Here is a 16,552-nt window from a genome sequence, read left to right as displayed (position 1 = left end):
TATTTTCTAATGTCTCTCTCTACATGTTTTCAGATGGAAATTGGAAATACAAACACAGATCACAAATGTTTGTGATATTTTATAATCTTCACTCTTTCTGTCAGTTTTTTCTCATCTGTCCGTGATCCTAATCCTTTATTGTCAGAGTGCCAGTTAGATGAAAACAAATCACATTACCTAAATATCATTTGGATTTTCAACTGACAGAAAATCTATCATTTTGTTTGAAAAAAGCAACAGAACATGGTTTTGGTTTTCTCTTACAGTAACAGAGAGGAATGTGATCTCTCCTTACGAAGCAATTGGTGGAAGATTGAAGGAATTTAGCATATCAAAATTGTTGGAAGACTACCTCTCCTCTTAATTACATAAATAAAGTTAAACTTACTTGCTGGACAATTCTTCAGCTACAATTTAGACATTACCTACCAGGGATTTTTCAGTAACTTCTACTAAATATGTCCTAAAATAGCATTTGAGATCTTTGGATGACATAAGGTCCAGGGTACACATTTCAAGTGTTTGTTTCCGGATACCCACTAAGAGGTGCTTGGGAAGACAAAGACAACTGCACCCTCTTTTGTAGTGGGCCTGCAATTCATAAACACAAGCATTTCTGCAGATGAGGAAAATCCAGAGTAATGCTCACAAAATGCTGCAGAGGACCTGTCCTGGGCCCAGCACATGGGTGCAATTGTAGGGAAGGTGTGGCAGCGTGTCGACTTCCAAAGATGAATAGTGGAGAGTATATTGACTAGCTGCATCATTGCCTGGTGTGGAAACACCAATGCTCTTGAATGGAAGATCCCACAAAAAGTAGTGGATATGGCCCAGTAAAGCCCTCCCCACCATTGAGCAAATCAACACGAAACATTGTCGCTTCCATCATCAGGGACCCCCACCACCCAGAACATGCTCTCTTCTAGCTGCTGCTATCAGGAAGAGAGTACAGGAGCCTTAGGACTCACATTACCAGGTTCAGGAACAGCTATCACCCCTCAGCCATCATCTACCATGAACCAATGGGCGTAACTTCACTTGCCCCATTGTTTAAATGTTCCCACAACATATTGGCTCACTTTCAAGGAACCTTCATCTCATATTCTTGATAGTTATTGCTTATTTATTTATTACTATTATTTCTTTCTTTTTATATTCACATGGTTTGTTCTCTTTTGTACAGTGGTTGAATGGCCAAGTTGGTGAGGTCTTTCATTGATTCTGTTATGGTTATTATTCCATTATGGATTTATTGAGTATGCCCACAAGAAAATGAATCTCAGTGTTGTATATGGTGATATATATATATACTTTGATAATAAATTTACTTTGAACTTTGAACTCAGCAGGTCAGGCAGCATCTATGGAGAGGAATAAACAATGGAAGTTTCAGGCCACGACCCTTCACCAGGACTCATTGTTGTTACTTAAAGGCCATACCTTTTCATGTCACTGGATGAGTGGCTTCAGAACCTCCACTGTCCCCTGGTTATGAGTACATGTTTGTTTGGTTTGATGACATGAATTAGTTTTAAAAGCCACAATAAGCTGACAGTACACTTCATCGCTTAATTATAACCGAGAAGAGGGAATAAAAGTCTCATTTCTCTATTCTTGACATTTGATAAAGGTCAAAAAGATTTCTATTGGTAATATTCTAATATCCTGTAGATAGGCGCCAATAATGCATAGTGATCAGCGCAGGGTGCATCTGGTAGAGCTGTTCCCTCAGAGCTCCAGTGATCTGAATTCACGGTCTATTCGAGTGGTATTTATATGTTCTGCTGAGACAATTTGGGTGTCCCTGGGTGTCTCGTTTTCTCCCATATCCCAAAGTCTTGAGAATTTTAAGGTTAATTGCCTGCTCTAAATTGCCAGAGTTAAATGTGGAGGGCATGAAGTGGGAATTATGTAGGATTGGCTTGAAGGGCTGAATGGCCTACTCCTGCACCTATTTTCTATGTTTCTATGTTTCTATTAATGTAAACAGTTGTGTACAGACTTGGTGAGCCGAAGGGCCTGATTCATGTTGGATGACTCCATGATTCTAATGCCAATTGCCCTGGTATATGCACTGAATTAAATAAACCTGAAAAAAAAATCATAAAATGAAAAAGTTCCACTGAATGACACGAAAAACTATATTGAAATCTGCTGTGCACTTTAAAAAAAAGGAAGGTGTGAGTCCAATTTTAATTTTAAGCACTGAACAGGCAGATGGCAGCTTGATTTTACCTTAACCAGACAATGCAAGTGAGAGATCAAAGTCAACAAGGCCCTTGATTATAATCGGCTATTTTCCATGTTTAAAAAATGTTGACTGGCAGCTTGCCAACTGGGAGAGTTGACACGCAAATCTGAAGTCCAGTCCACAAAGAAAGAAGCACAAAATACTGAGGAGGTGTTCCTGGATTGAGTCATTTATATTAAGTGTGACATTACAGAGCAATACTGTTGGTAACAAGCAAACGAAAATACTTATGGCCTAGGCTATGAGGTTCCTTCAAAAATGGCAAAATAATTCAGTAATGGGCAACATGAAGATACAGTGGGTGGCTTGGTGGAGTGTGAGAGTTAGTGCTAAAAAACACATGGGTTCAGTCCCCATTTTGTCTGTATGGAGTTGGTTTTCTGCTCGGTTTCCACACTTCACTCTGGTTTCCTTCCAAGAAGTGCTGATTGGTTAATTAATTGCCGTAAGATATACCTTACTGCAGGTTAGTGGCAAAAAAGAATCAAAACAGTATTGCATGAATGTCAGACTGTTTAAGTTGAAGAGGTACAAGGACACAAAGGTATGGAGAATGGGTTAAATGGATAGGTTTTTTGGGATCTGGCATATATCCAATGGGCTGAAGGGCCTCTTTGTATTTTGTAATAAGTAGAATGTATGAGAACATTCCCGGAAGGATTACTGTTGGGGTATATGAATTCATGTGAACAGCCATTTTCCTGTAACCTAAACTATTATTTCTGCTGCTACCTGATCTCTTGAGTGTTTCTCTATTTTCCTTTCTGAGCTCCAGTACCTGCAATATTTTGCTCTTGTACCATTACTGATTTAGATCTGCTGCATTCAATATGAATATATCAGGTCTGCAGCCCACACTCTGCCCATTGGAATCTGGAAAATATGTTGAGGTCCCACAAAAGATGAAAGACTTCCAAGTTAAATATTGTCATTATGATGAATAGCTTCATTAATTTCAATCTATGCCCAAAAATCAGAATCAATTTGGGTGAATTTCATTATAATTCAGATAAAATAGGAATTTTGACAAATGTTTTTCAGGTATAGGTCTGTGTAGAGAATACATTAAATTAGAGCAGAGAGCCTTGATCCTTAAACTGGAAAATTTACCATAAGCACACCTCAAATATGTGTGCTTAGAAAGTGCACTACTCTCTCTATACTCATGAATGCATAGCTAAACTCAGCTCAAATGGCATCTATAATTTCGCAGCTAACACCACTGCTGCTGGCAGAATCTCAGATTTTGACAAGGAGTGAAACAGAGTGGCAGGTTGAGTAGTGTCATAATAGCTACCTCCCACTCAACTTCAGCAAGAAGAAGGAATTGATTGTGGACTTCAGAAAGGGTAAACTGGGAGAACATGCATCAGTTCTCATTGAGGGGCTGGCAGTGGAAAGGGTGGGTAGCTCTAAGTTTGTGGTGTCAACATCTCAGAGGATCTGTCCTGGGCCCAAAACATTAATACAATAATGGAGATTTGGTATGACACCCACAACTCTTCGCAAGTTTCTATAGAAGTACGGTGAAGAGCATTCTGACTGGTTGCATGGAGAACAGAGTGAACAGGATTGCAAGGGGCTCCAGAAGGCTGGAGACTCAGTCAACTCCATCACAGGCACAGTGTTCCCTGTCATCTTCAGGAGCTGGTGCACAAAAAGGCAGCATCCATCATTAAGAACACTCAACTTCTGGGCCATACACTCTTCTCCTTACTACCATCAGGGAAAAGGTACTGGAGCCTGAAGACCCACTCTCAGTGGTTCCCCTCTGTCGTCATATTTCTGAATGGCCCATGGACCTATGAACAGTACCCTATTCTTCCTTTCTTTGCGCTATTTGCACTCAGTGGCCAGTTTATTAGGTGTGCAGCTATACACCTGCTCTTTAATGCAAATATCTAATTCAGCCAACCACGTGGCAGCAAATCAAAACATAAAAGCATGCAGCCATGGTCGTGAGGTTCAGTTGTCGTTTAGAGCCAATATCAGAATGAGGAGGAAATGTGATCTAAGTGACTTTGGCCATAGAATGATTGCTGGTGCCAGACGGGGTGGTTCAAGTATCTCAGAAACTGCTGATCTCTTGGGATTTTCAAGCACAATAGTCTCTAGAGCTCACAGACAATGGTGTAATAAACAAAAATAACATCCTGTGAGTGGTTGTTCTGTGGTTGAAAACACCTTGGTAATGAGAGAGACCAGAGGAAAATGGCCAGACTGGTTGAAGCTGTCAAGAAGGCAATAATAACTCGAATAACCACACGTTACAATAGTGGCAAGCAGAAGAGCATATCTCAATGTGCAACACATCAGTCCTTGAGGTGGCTGGGCTAGGTATTTCCTGTACCCAATAAAGTGACTGCTGAGTGTATTCATTTTGTAATTCAAAGTAATTTTATCTCTGCACTGTACCATTACAACAAAACAACAAATTTAATGTCATATATGACAGTGATCATAAACCTGGTTCTGATTCAATTTCATAAATGTTTTGTAGAAAATAGCCTCTATTTTCAGCTAATCTAATACGGTGCAGTAGCCTATTGAAGTCCTGCTGCTTTTCCTGACATGTGAGCTGAAAGTTGGCATCTATGAAGAGGAAATGGTTTTCTAATACAGCAGTGGCAGGGAACCAGTTATGTATCGATAATTTTTAAATCAATTACATCCTAAACACATACAAACTACTGTTGTTGCTGTTTGCACAATTTATTAATAATAACTTATTTCTCAAGCATTTTTCATTCAGACAATGGAGTTCAAAGTGCTTTATGATGGGATAAAGTGCAAACATGAAAATAAAAGACAAAAAGATTTCATTTAAAATCAAGCTTAAATAAATAGATTTTGAGCAGGTGTCAACTGAGTCTGACCTCTTCTCGTTTTAGGTATTGAGTTTCACAGTTTAGGAGCACAGTTCAAAAAAGCTGACCTGCCAGTTATCTTTTGAGTGAAATTGTTTAAATTTAAGAGACCAGCAGACGAAGGCCGGAGAGCTTGAGCAGGATTGTCAAACAAAAGCAATTCTGTGATATACCTCAGAGCTTTAAAACAAATAAGATAACTTTAAAATCAATTCTACAAGATACAGGAAGCCAATGAAGAGTAAATATGACAGGAGTGATATGCTGTCTCTTCCTGGTTTTAGTTAAAAGTCTAGCAGGGACATACTGAGTGAGTTGAAGTTTGTTATTAGATCATTTTAGGAGGCCAGTTAAAAGTACATTGCAGTAATCTAGTCTATTCGAGATAAAGGCATGAATTGGTTTTTCAGCATCATTATGTAACAAAATTCTGCTCTCAATTTGTTTTACAGAGGGCAGATACAGTATATGGCTTCCTGAATCTTGACTATTTGGAGTAGCTTTTTAAATACTACCAATTTAAGTGAGACAATGAAGTTAAATAATGTGAAGATAAATTTTCTTCAGTTTTATTATAATTAACAAAGGATTAATAAGATGCACTTTTTCAGAGGGGAAAATCTTACAATTCTACGTTATACAAAAACAAATAAATTGAACACTAGCATTGTTGTGAAATAATCAGTCAGTTAAATATTTTAGAAGATAGAACATGGAATAGAAAAGCAGTAAACGGAATTTCGGCCAACATGTCTCAGCTAGCCATAATGCCAACTTAAATGGCACATCAACCACATCTTGTCTATATCCCTCAATTTCTATCTGCTCATGTGTCCATCCAAATGACTTAAAACTGTTGCCATCACTTCCCTTTGGCATCACATTCCAGGTACCTACAACTTACTATGTAAAAAAAAATCTTGCCACATAAATCTCCTTTAAATATTCCCTCTCTCACTTTAAAGCGAAGTCCTCTAGTATTTGACATTTCCATCCTGGGAGAAGGACTCAGACCGTCTACCTGTCTCTGCTGCTTATAATTCTATATATTTAATTCAGATCTCCCCTAACCTATCATTTCATGTAAATCCCAAAAGTGACAAATTTAAGGTAAATTTAAGGTAATCTCATTTTCAACATTATTTATTCTAAACCAAAAATGTGATGGTTTGAAATAACAACTGCATTGGTTTTGATCTTTGATATTGCATCTTTTTATTATTTAAAATAAATTAAAATTTGTGGGAGGGGAAACTTCATTTTCTTAAAAACTAAATTCATGCTGAATTATTTAATGTAATTTTCCATCTACTTTCTCAACAAGGTAAATGATTGCCAGATCAAACAGTGAATCAGTAGCAAGTAACACCTTATATTGAGAGATAAGATACAGACTAAAAACAGAAAAAAAAATCCTTGAAAGCCTGATTTCTATGGGCAAGGAGAGAATTTAAAACAGGCTTCTGCTGGTTTGTTCTGATTGTGTGTTCACAAAGGAGAGAGGGCTCCAAAGTTCTGCCTCCAGTGACGCTGAAGGCATCATGAATTGTGAAAAAGTGTCTTTCTTCTTGACACTGTCATTGTGAGAGTGAAAATCTTATATCTGAATTTATTTTTATTTAGAGATACAGTGCAAAACATGACCTTCTGGCCCACCGAGCCCTGCTGCCCAGTAACACACCAACATAGCCCCTAACCAAATCACAGGACAATTTACAATGAGCAATTAACCTTCTAACTGGTACGTCTTTGCACTGTGGGAGGAAACTGAAGCACCCGGAGGAAACCCACATGCACACATAAAGAACGCACAGACTTTCTTACAGAGGATACCAGTATTGAACTCTGACCTTTGATGCCCCGAGCTGTAATAGTGTTGCGCTGACCACTACACTACTGAGGCGCTTGGAAGAAGTGGATTGTGGAGGGTCACAGCGGGAGGAACATAGGTAAAGGGTCAAGTGCATCTCTAGGGATTGAAATGGCTTCTCTCCACAACAGCTAATTCCTCTTCTAGGCCTATTACAAGTTAATTTATAATACAGTTGTGTGAATGGTATGGACAAATAACAGCTGAACATGTAGGAGTGCCAGCTGAACATACTGCACATACTTCCATCTAAGGAGAGGTCAGCACTTTTGTCCATTTCTGCCATACAATAATACCAAGAACCTCTTTTTTCATTTACCATCCTGAGGGAGTTCTGAGCTAATTGTCCAAGTGGCATCAATGATGCAGCTCAGTCCCATCTCTAAAAGAGATCTTGAAGACTGCCCCAATCCAACAATTCAAACTTCTATGTCAAGGGACTAAGCATACATGGTAGCTTCTGTCTTGCAACCCTCCGTTGCACACACCCATGAATTTGCCCTGTGCTTCAGGACAGGCTGCCATGCTGTTCCATCATATATTCATTGTTCTGTATGATTGGATAATAATCTATTTCACTCAACCTATAAGCTTAAGAGGTATGGAAAACACTACTCTATTTAAGTTTCTGGACAGAATGTGGAGGCAAAAATCTAACAACCACTGGAGAAAAGATATGTAGCAATGGTAGAGAGCATTGTGTTCTTTTGAATGGTAAATTGAATTCAACCTCAAAGTTCTCCTTATGTGTGTCCATCCAATTCTGACATCTTGAGCAGTCCTCAGGGTCGAACATGAATTGCTTCTACTCCAGCCTCGTGGGTTTTGAAATGACTCACAGGGAAACACGCACTGCAGGTGCTGAAGTTTGGAGCAACTCAGCAGGTCAGGCAGCATCTGTGGAGCAAATTGGACAGCCAAGACCCAGCATCTGTTTGGACGACCCAGGGAAGTAGGACATGGAACGGCAGATGATATTTAACTTGGATGAGTGCAAAGTGATACAGTTCTGTAAATTAAACCAGGGCACGGTTACACAATTAAAGGTAGGGCCCGGGAAAGTGTTGTAGAACAGAAAGGATCAGGGGTGCAGGTACATAGTTCCCTGAAAGTATGGTGAAGAAGGCATTTGCGATGACTGCTTTCGACTAAAGTTCTGGTCACCCAGCTATAGTAAGGAAGTCATTAAGCTGGAAAGGGTTCAGAAAAGATTCAAGAGGATGTTAATGGGACTGGAAGGCTGGGGTTATTAGAAGAAGATGGATAGGTTTGGACTTTTTTTCCCCTGAAGCATAGAAAGCTGAGGAGTGACATAAAGTCAAGACGAGCATACGGCTCACACACGAAATGCTGGTCAGGCGGCATGTACAGAGGGGAATAAACAGTCAACATTTTGGAACAAGAACTTTCATTAGGAATGGCCTTTTCCCAGGGTAGGAGTGTCCAGAAGACATGAGAGGGGAATAATTTTAAAGGAACCTGAGGGGCATCTTTTTCACACAAATCGTTGTGAGTTTATGGACTGACCTGCCAGAAAAAGCAATGGGCGCAGGTACAATTACAGTGTTCAAAAGACATTTAGACAGGTACATGGATATGAATTGTGGATGGGCCAAACACAGACAATGGGACAAGCACAGATAGACATCTTGGAGTACATGGACATACGGGGACAAAGGACTTTTCCATGCTCCATCCCTCTATGATTCTATTCAAGACAAGCCAAAGACCAATGTTTTATTGACACTTAGTAAAAAACCTAAAGCCTCATATGTTTACATTAACAAGTCAATATTGATTTAGGGTTCAGTTTACAATCCTGATCATATGCAAATATTAAAGAATAAAATTAGAATGACCTTGATCCTGAAGTAGAGGTGATTCCGTTTCCCATTTATTCTGTAGATTAGCTTTGCTCCAGCAGGAATCTTGTTGAAGTGAAGCATTCTAGTACAAGAAATACTGAGCAAGTGTTTGATACCATCTGCAGTTGAATTGGTTGTCTTGGATCTAATGATTAGGATGTGTGATGGCATGGAGTGCATACCATCATATGCATTATAGGATTGAGATGAACTTCTGAGAGTGGTCTACCTTTAAAGGATATTCCACAGGCTCTTTCAATCAACTGAGTCAGAGGCTTTAGTGAGACCAGTAAAGGCCACCAGTTGATATTTGTTCCTGATTTACTGCTGGAGCAGTTGCAGGATTTGATGTCTCTGGGCCTGAACTTGATGGAATACATAAGGATGAGGGAGGGATCTCATTGAAACCTATTGGATACTGAGAGGGACACACACAAGCTGTTGAAGAGACTCAGCAGATCAAGTAGAATCTAAGTGGGAGGGATCTAGACAACTTAGACAACGACATTTCAGGTGAGACCCTTCGTCAGGACTGGAGAAGAAAGGGGCAGAAGCCAGAATGAGAAGATGGTGCAGGGGGAGGAACACAAGTTGGCAGATGATAGGTGAAACCAGATGAGGTGGATGGGATGGGTCGGGTAGGGAGAATGATCTGAGTGTCTGGGAGAGGATAGGTAAAAGAGTAAAGGGCTGAAGAAGAAGGAATCTGATAGGAGAGGAGAGTAGACCATGGAATAAAAGGAAGGAGGTGGGGATCTGTAAGGAGGTGATGAGCTGGTGATAAGGGTTATGGAGGAGAAGACTGAGAGGGCCACCAGAATGAGAGAAAACAAAAAAGGAGAGGGGTAAACAGAAGGGGGGTGTTTGCCAGGAGACAATTCTTTATCTTCTTGTAAGCACCCCCTCTGTTTCCCCCCATCCCCATAGATGCTGTCTGATCTACTGCGTTCCTTCTGTATGTGTGTTGCTCAAGATTTCAAGTATTTGCAAAATCTTTTCTGTCTTGGATTCTGAGAGGCTTGGACAGAGTAGGTGCAGAGAGGATGTTTCCATGAGTAGGATAGTCTAGGATTTCATGGCACAGCTCCCTTGAAATTTGAAATGAGAAGGATTTTTTTCAGCCAAAGGGTGGTGAATCTTTGGAACTCTTTGCAAAAGATGGCTGTGGAGGTCAAGCCATTGGGTGTACGTAAGGCAGAGATTGCTTGGTTCTTGATCGGCATGGGAGTTAAGGATTACAGGACGAAAGCGGAAGAATTATGTTGGAAAGAAATCTGCCATGATTGAATGGTGGAACAGATTTGGTGGCCAAGTGGCCTAATTCAGCTCTTACATGTTATGGTCTTATCGAGACCTGTTCTTTGTTCCTTTAAATGGATAGAATTCACATTGTCACCCAGAAAGAAAATATCTGGCAGCTGGTGAGAGGCCTGTGATAACTTTTTGCAATCAGACTTGCCTCATTTCTTGCAGAAAGTCAAAATTATGGCTTATATTGCTCTTCATAGATGTGGGAGGAGAGGTTGTAAATATGTGTTTTAAATTACTTCCCACTAACTGGGCAGGGATATCTATCCTTGGGCATTTATTGCTTGTAAAGTGGTATATGTCAACTCTACAGACTTAAATATCACTCTGTTGTCAAAGCTGAGATTCCCTGATATTGAATCATCACAGGGAATGAGTCAAGACAGTTGGGAAAGGGCATATTCAAAGCACAAGATAGTGGTTAAACTTTCTGCGAGGACAAATCCCTGACTGAATGCAAAAACGCTCTAATAAATTATTATGGGTCTTGGAGCGTCATTTCCTTTAATTATATCCCTCTCCCCATAAAAAGCCTGGAAACACCTTTGATACATTGAAGGCGCTACGAAAACGTAGTTGTTATTTTACCTCAGCTGATTGGTGGAAGCGAGCCCCCTATCGGATATTCAAACAAATGCACTACTGTACCGTTTACAGTAGCGTACTATAAAGTTAAACAAGGATGGGACAGCCATGCTAAAATAATCCCTGTTGATTTAATGTCCGCGATTTCGCAATTGAAAGTGATTATGGTATCTACACAAATGTAGCTTTACATATACACAATTTGCTTTATGTTGCTGTTTATTATGTTGAAAAAATGTCGCTTGTTTATTTACAATCTACGAGATGGTATTAAAACTTCTAAAGAATAAAGTTTTATCTCTGCGGTAGGTAGACCTTCGGCATTCCAGGAAACCCTGCCGGTCTTCGCCTTGGCACAGAAACGCAACATTTAGTGTACTTATTTTATTTAAATGTTGAGGGTCACCCGTGGATTATAGTTTGAAAGCAATTTCTGATACAAAACTCTTCCGGAGACCGGACTCGCCGCTTAAAGGACCGGTTGCTACTGCAAACACTAAATTTGAGAATGTGAGGTTAAACCTTTCCAGTCTGGAGATGCCATGTGTGGGTTAAATGTGACAGACAACAACCCGAAACCGACACGCCGCCCGTCTCCGCCTGGAGCTCACTGACACTCGGATCACTGGCTCGGAACCTCCTCCCACCAACCAGTTCTGGGGGACTCAGTCCTCAACGACGTTGGTAAGGGACAGCTCTGTCGCTGCTTTAAGGGGGAATGTGTTACACTGAATATTAAACCATGAAGTTAGATAAGAAGAATTTTAAATCCAGAAGAATGGAGGCGGCTACATCGTCGCAACAATGTTTCCTGTTTGACGCGTCTCCCCCGCCCCGATGGTAGCAGTCGAGCGGAAGTCCCTGAATCAGTCAGTTGCTGCGAGGAGCTACAGGAAGAAAGTTGGCACATTATTGCTGAGTGAAAAGTCTTGTTCATTTTAGGCAGTGGGAGATGAGGCGAAGGCAAAAGAGGCTTCTTCAGGCGGCTGGCTTAATCATTCTCACTGTGGTGTTCGTGCCAAACATCGGGCTATGGTCTCTTTATAAAGGGGATCAGCTAACGAGCGCAGCTGAATTGGTACAGGTAAAACCACACACTCACTGCTACCTGCTCTTTGCTTTGTCGCCGTGTTAGTGATCAGGGTCGTGAATGGAGGTAGGGCTAAATGTTAACTTTTTCTTGCAGCCTTTAACTGTTTTACTGTTAGCCTTAACAAGCTAGCAAATATATTTTGCAACAAGAAGTCACCGATCAAAGTTATGGCTTTGTCTTCAGTGTGTTTTAAAAACTCGGCATTTTAGGTTATCGGTAAACAAAATTGGAGAAGTACTTAAACATTTTTTGAAGTTTTGATCTTGAATCCAAAGGAGGGTGCTGTCAGCTGGCACGTCCCCCGATTGATCAGTTGTGTCGATGCACCTAGGAGGGGAAAAATGTACCTGTATGATTTATTTCCCAGATCCTGTTAAGTGTTTAATGGTAGGGCAGTGGCTTTTGAATGTTTGTCTATGACATTTTGTAAAAGGGTGCTAATGTTCTTTTAGACATTCAAAAAAACTTGATGGAATTTCATGGGATTGAAAATGAAGTGGCGTGGAATTATTGCCCTTCCTGGTTCCATCCTCTTGTCTTGTTCGGGAGTGAAATTTACTTCAGTCTCCTGAGAATTGTAACGTTGACGATATCTGAGAGCATTCAGATATCTTCTGTTTGACCCATAAGCTCAGGATATTTACCATGTGCTCTTTCTTATGCCAACACATCACCACGTTAAGATGAAACACTCTCTCTTGCCTGAATAATTGTATCGGGTCTGAGGGGCAGGCAAGAGCTGAGGTTGATTGATTAAAAAAAAACAAAATCGTTTGGAAAGCTTGTTCTGTGAAGGAGGATCAATCTTGGTTTTATATAATAGCTTACCAAACCTTGCTGCTTTTAGTCAATTAAAAGCATTTCAACTGTGAAATAGCTGTAAGCTTAATTACATTTTATTTAATAACTAAGTACATTATGTGTCTATTCTGTATAGCGTTTTTAATGTAATAAATTGGTAATTTTTAACAGAAGTGTTAAAAATTAAACTAAGCAATATCAATTATAAGGGGATTATAGGGCAGGTGACCAGAACCTTTTCAAGGATGTAAAGTTTAAAGGAATGTCTTTAAACAAAGAAGTGAATAACATTCCAAAAAGGATTCAGTGGTATGAATGTGGTCACCAAGAATGTTGTGATTTTGATGGAGTAATTTTGAAATAGGTCAGTGATGGGGAAGTTGCAAGACTGTGTATATTTCAGTTGCAGGAGTGGAGGAAATATCAATTTGGGGAAAAGTAACACTATGGAAAGGTTTTAAAATGAAGGTCAAGGAGGTGATGTAGATCAAAGAACATACAGAAGATTGAGTAGGATGTAATGTGAATGAGAACACTGGATGGAAGCGGGTAACAGGGATAAGATGTTGACAATCACCAAAATAGTGGTATCATTACGCTAATTATATATATTCTAATATTGTGCCTCTAATATTAACATCTTAATTCATTATTATTGGACCACGTCGAGTGGCATTTTTTTACCCTTCTCCACTATCTCCCTTCTATTGCAGGCCAAGGTTGAAGCATTGAATCTGTGGTTATACTGATGAGACTGAGTTTCAAGTTCAAGTAAACATTGTGTGAAATTTTACCGGTTATGGTATATTGAACCTTTAATGGAAAGCCTAAGCTTAGTAAGAGCTGTCAGAAAATTTCACAACATCCAATTTATCTTAGTGAGCCAAATAAATTAATTTCCAATTCATGGATAGGGGAGGAATTGCAGAATTAAGATATTGCAAACAAGATGAACAGACTTTTTATGTTAATGAAAAGTCAATTTGAATTCACCTATGTAAGTTTTTGTAGTTCTGTATGAAAGGGAGATGGGAATAAAAGTAAGCTTATGGTGAGAGAACATCAAGATAAAACTGGTGACTGTGGAAATTAAGATGGATCTAACTTTAGACAGTACAAAAATGTTTTCATGCAAATTGCCATCAGCTGGTTTCTATTAATGTGCTGTATTGTAATTGAATCACAATAGAGGAGTGGACTGCTGTCATTAATACATATTGCCTTTTTATTAAGTATTTTACATTTTATCGCTTGCTGCCAATTAACTTATTATTGCAAGTTCTGAAAAAATAACAATGTAAAGCCTTGACAACAGTGTAAGATTCTCAATCAGAGTACGTGTGAAGTTTGCCATCTGCTAAGGAAAACAGTCATAGCATAAAGTAATCCTACTCTATGGACATAAATATAGTCAATCATTAATTACATTGTTTGCTCTTCTTTCCAATTCCATGTACCACAAAATGAATATAGAATACTAGTTTTGATGCCATTGTAGGTGAAAGAAATTATAAACTATTGTCAAAGTATCTGGTCTTAGAAGCCCAGAGAAGAGACTTTCTTCCACTTGTACTTATTGCATGTTGATGTTTCATGATTGACCCTGCATTAATGCTTGGTTTGGGTTAGTGATGTCTCATTAGTGTATTTCACTGAAATCAGAATGTTGCCTCCCCATCCATAGCTGCCTGATTCTCCTTTGCCATTGGGGCTTAAATACCTTAGAAATAGTTCAGAGGTGTGAAGGAAAAAATCTTGGGATTCTTCCGTCTTGGTGTTTTATAGAATTCCACGTAGTATTTGGATAGAAAAAAATAGATTGGGTCCAAAGGCACAGGTTAAAAGTGTGAAAGGGCAAATGTATGAAAATATCAGCAAGTGTTTCATTTCGTAGAGGGACAGCAGTAATTTAAATAACTGTAATAAGGAAAGAGGACCGGGTCGAGACAACAGAGACTTATGGAGAAGAGGAGTTATAAGCCGTGACTTCCCTCTCTCATTATGGACAATGTGAGATCGCTGGGTAATAAAATGGACGAGTTGACGGCACTAGCCAGGAGTCAGAGAACATTTCGGGAGAGCAGTGTTATGTGTTTTATCGAAATGTGGCTGCACGAGGACATACCCGACCAAAACTTTTCCATGGAGGGCTTCCAGACCATTCAGGCTGACCGGAAGTGCACTGAGAGCGGTAAGCATAAAGGAGTTGGGGGCTTGCTGTTCTGGTTAACAACGGATGGTGCAATCCTGGTCATATTACGATCGAGGAACGTGTTTGTAGCCCGGATATTGAACTTTCTGCCGTTGAACTCCGGCCATATTCCACCAAGATACAACACTGGGCATCACGGGAGGTTGTTCCTGCCTGTGGCCATCGAACTTTGCAGCTCCTCTTTGCAGACAACCTGAGCCAATAGGCTGGTCCTGGACTTATTTCCACCTGGAATAGTTTGCATATTATTGTTTGATTGTTTGTGGTTTTTGTATTGCTATATTTATGCTCTATTCTTGGTTGGTGCAGCTGTAACAAAATCCAATTTCCCTCAGGATCAATAAAGTATGTCTGTCTATCTATCTATATAACTACAGGCAACTCACTTTTCTCTTTGAATCGGAACTGGCTACTTCTGCTGTAAGTGAAGATGAAAAACTTTAGATGCTGGAAGATATCAACAGGTCAGGCGGCATATGCGGAAAGAAAAACAGTTGACATTTGGTGTCCGGCACACTTTGGGTGGCACGGTAGTATAGTGGTTTGCGCGATGCTTTACAGCTCCAGCAACCCGGGTTCAATTCCTGCAGCTGCCTGCAAGGAGTTTGTGCATTCTCCCCGTGAAACATGTGTGTTTCCTCTCAGTGCTTCTGTTTCCTCCCACAGTCCAAAGACATTCCGGTTGGTAGGTTAATTGATTGTTGTAAATTGTCCTGTGATTAGGCTCGGATTAAATTGGATGTTAACGGGCGGTGTGGCTCAAAGGGTTGGAAGGGCCTATTCAGCATTGTATCTTAATAAATGAATAAACTAATAATAAAACAACCAAGAAAGGGATGGACAATTTAGTTTAGATATAATTAGTTGCTAGCAAAAATATTTATGGTCATGATTCACGACTAATTTAATAAATAGCTACTTGTGGTTGAGTTGCAAGGACGAGGTAAAAATCATTAAGTTGCCCTTAATCTGAACCCACTGGTGATTTGTTAATTATATATTGATTTTATTTTGGAATTCTGGTGGAACTGCTTATTTATAAACAGTTATTGATTGTCTGCTTATGGCTAATTGCAGCTAACTCAGTCAGATTGCTAGTGGAAGCTGAACCGATCCTGACTGGTAGAGTACACTGGATCCTTTTACTGCTTGATTTTGCAGACCACCACTGAGAAAACCCAGTCCACAATCTTTGGGTACAAAAATCTGCAAAGTAATTGTTATAATTTTCTTAGTATATGAAAGTCTTCCATATATCTGGGAGATTTGCTGCAGTTCATTGCACAGAATTCTTTTGTTAGATTAAAAATCATTAGAAGCAGTTTTTATAGTACTGTATTGGGGATCTAGACATCTGTTTTACAGCCTATTTGGTACATTAAAACAGAATTGTGGAATATTATAACTGTAAGCAGTTTTCACAAAAGAAGTTTACAGAACAGTAGAGGCCTCACTTTCGTCTCCCTTCACCCGTAACTCAGTGAGTTCCACGCTTGTCACAATGTCGAGCTCTTCCGTCGCCTCCGTCTCTGAGCCCACTTGTTTGGCAAGGGTTCCACACCCCGTCAACTGTCTCCAACGCTCCTCCTCCTCTTGGACACCATGCTCTGGACCTTTTCATCTTGAAGTCAGTCCTCTCTCCTCCTCCAGTCTTACGCCCTGTGAACGCACTGCTCTCTACTCTTTCCGCACCAATCCCA

General features: G+C 39.9%; 1 protein-coding gene across 1 annotated transcript in view; it reads left to right on the top strand.

Annotated features, from left to right (window-relative positions):
• Nucleotides 1-11,393: 11,393 nt before the first annotated feature.
• LOC134349273 (polypeptide N-acetylgalactosaminyltransferase 10-like) overlaps nucleotides 11,394-16,552 on the top strand; it is an 82,442-nt gene continuing 77,283 nt past the window's right edge. The window contains exon 1 of the mRNA XM_063053332.1: nucleotides 11,394-11,830. Coding sequence (XP_062909402.1) covers nucleotides 11,699-11,830 — 132 coding nt within the window. The 5' untranslated portion in view covers nucleotides 11,394-11,698. The remainder of the gene's footprint in view (nucleotides 11,831-16,552) is intronic.

This window comes from Mobula hypostoma, chromosome 7 (genome assembly GCF_963921235.1).
Source record: "Mobula hypostoma chromosome 7, sMobHyp1.1, whole genome shotgun sequence".
Classification (NCBI taxonomy): Eukaryota; Metazoa; Chordata; class Chondrichthyes; order Myliobatiformes; family Myliobatidae; genus Mobula; species Mobula hypostoma.
This window is presented reverse-complemented; position numbering and strand designations above follow the sequence as displayed.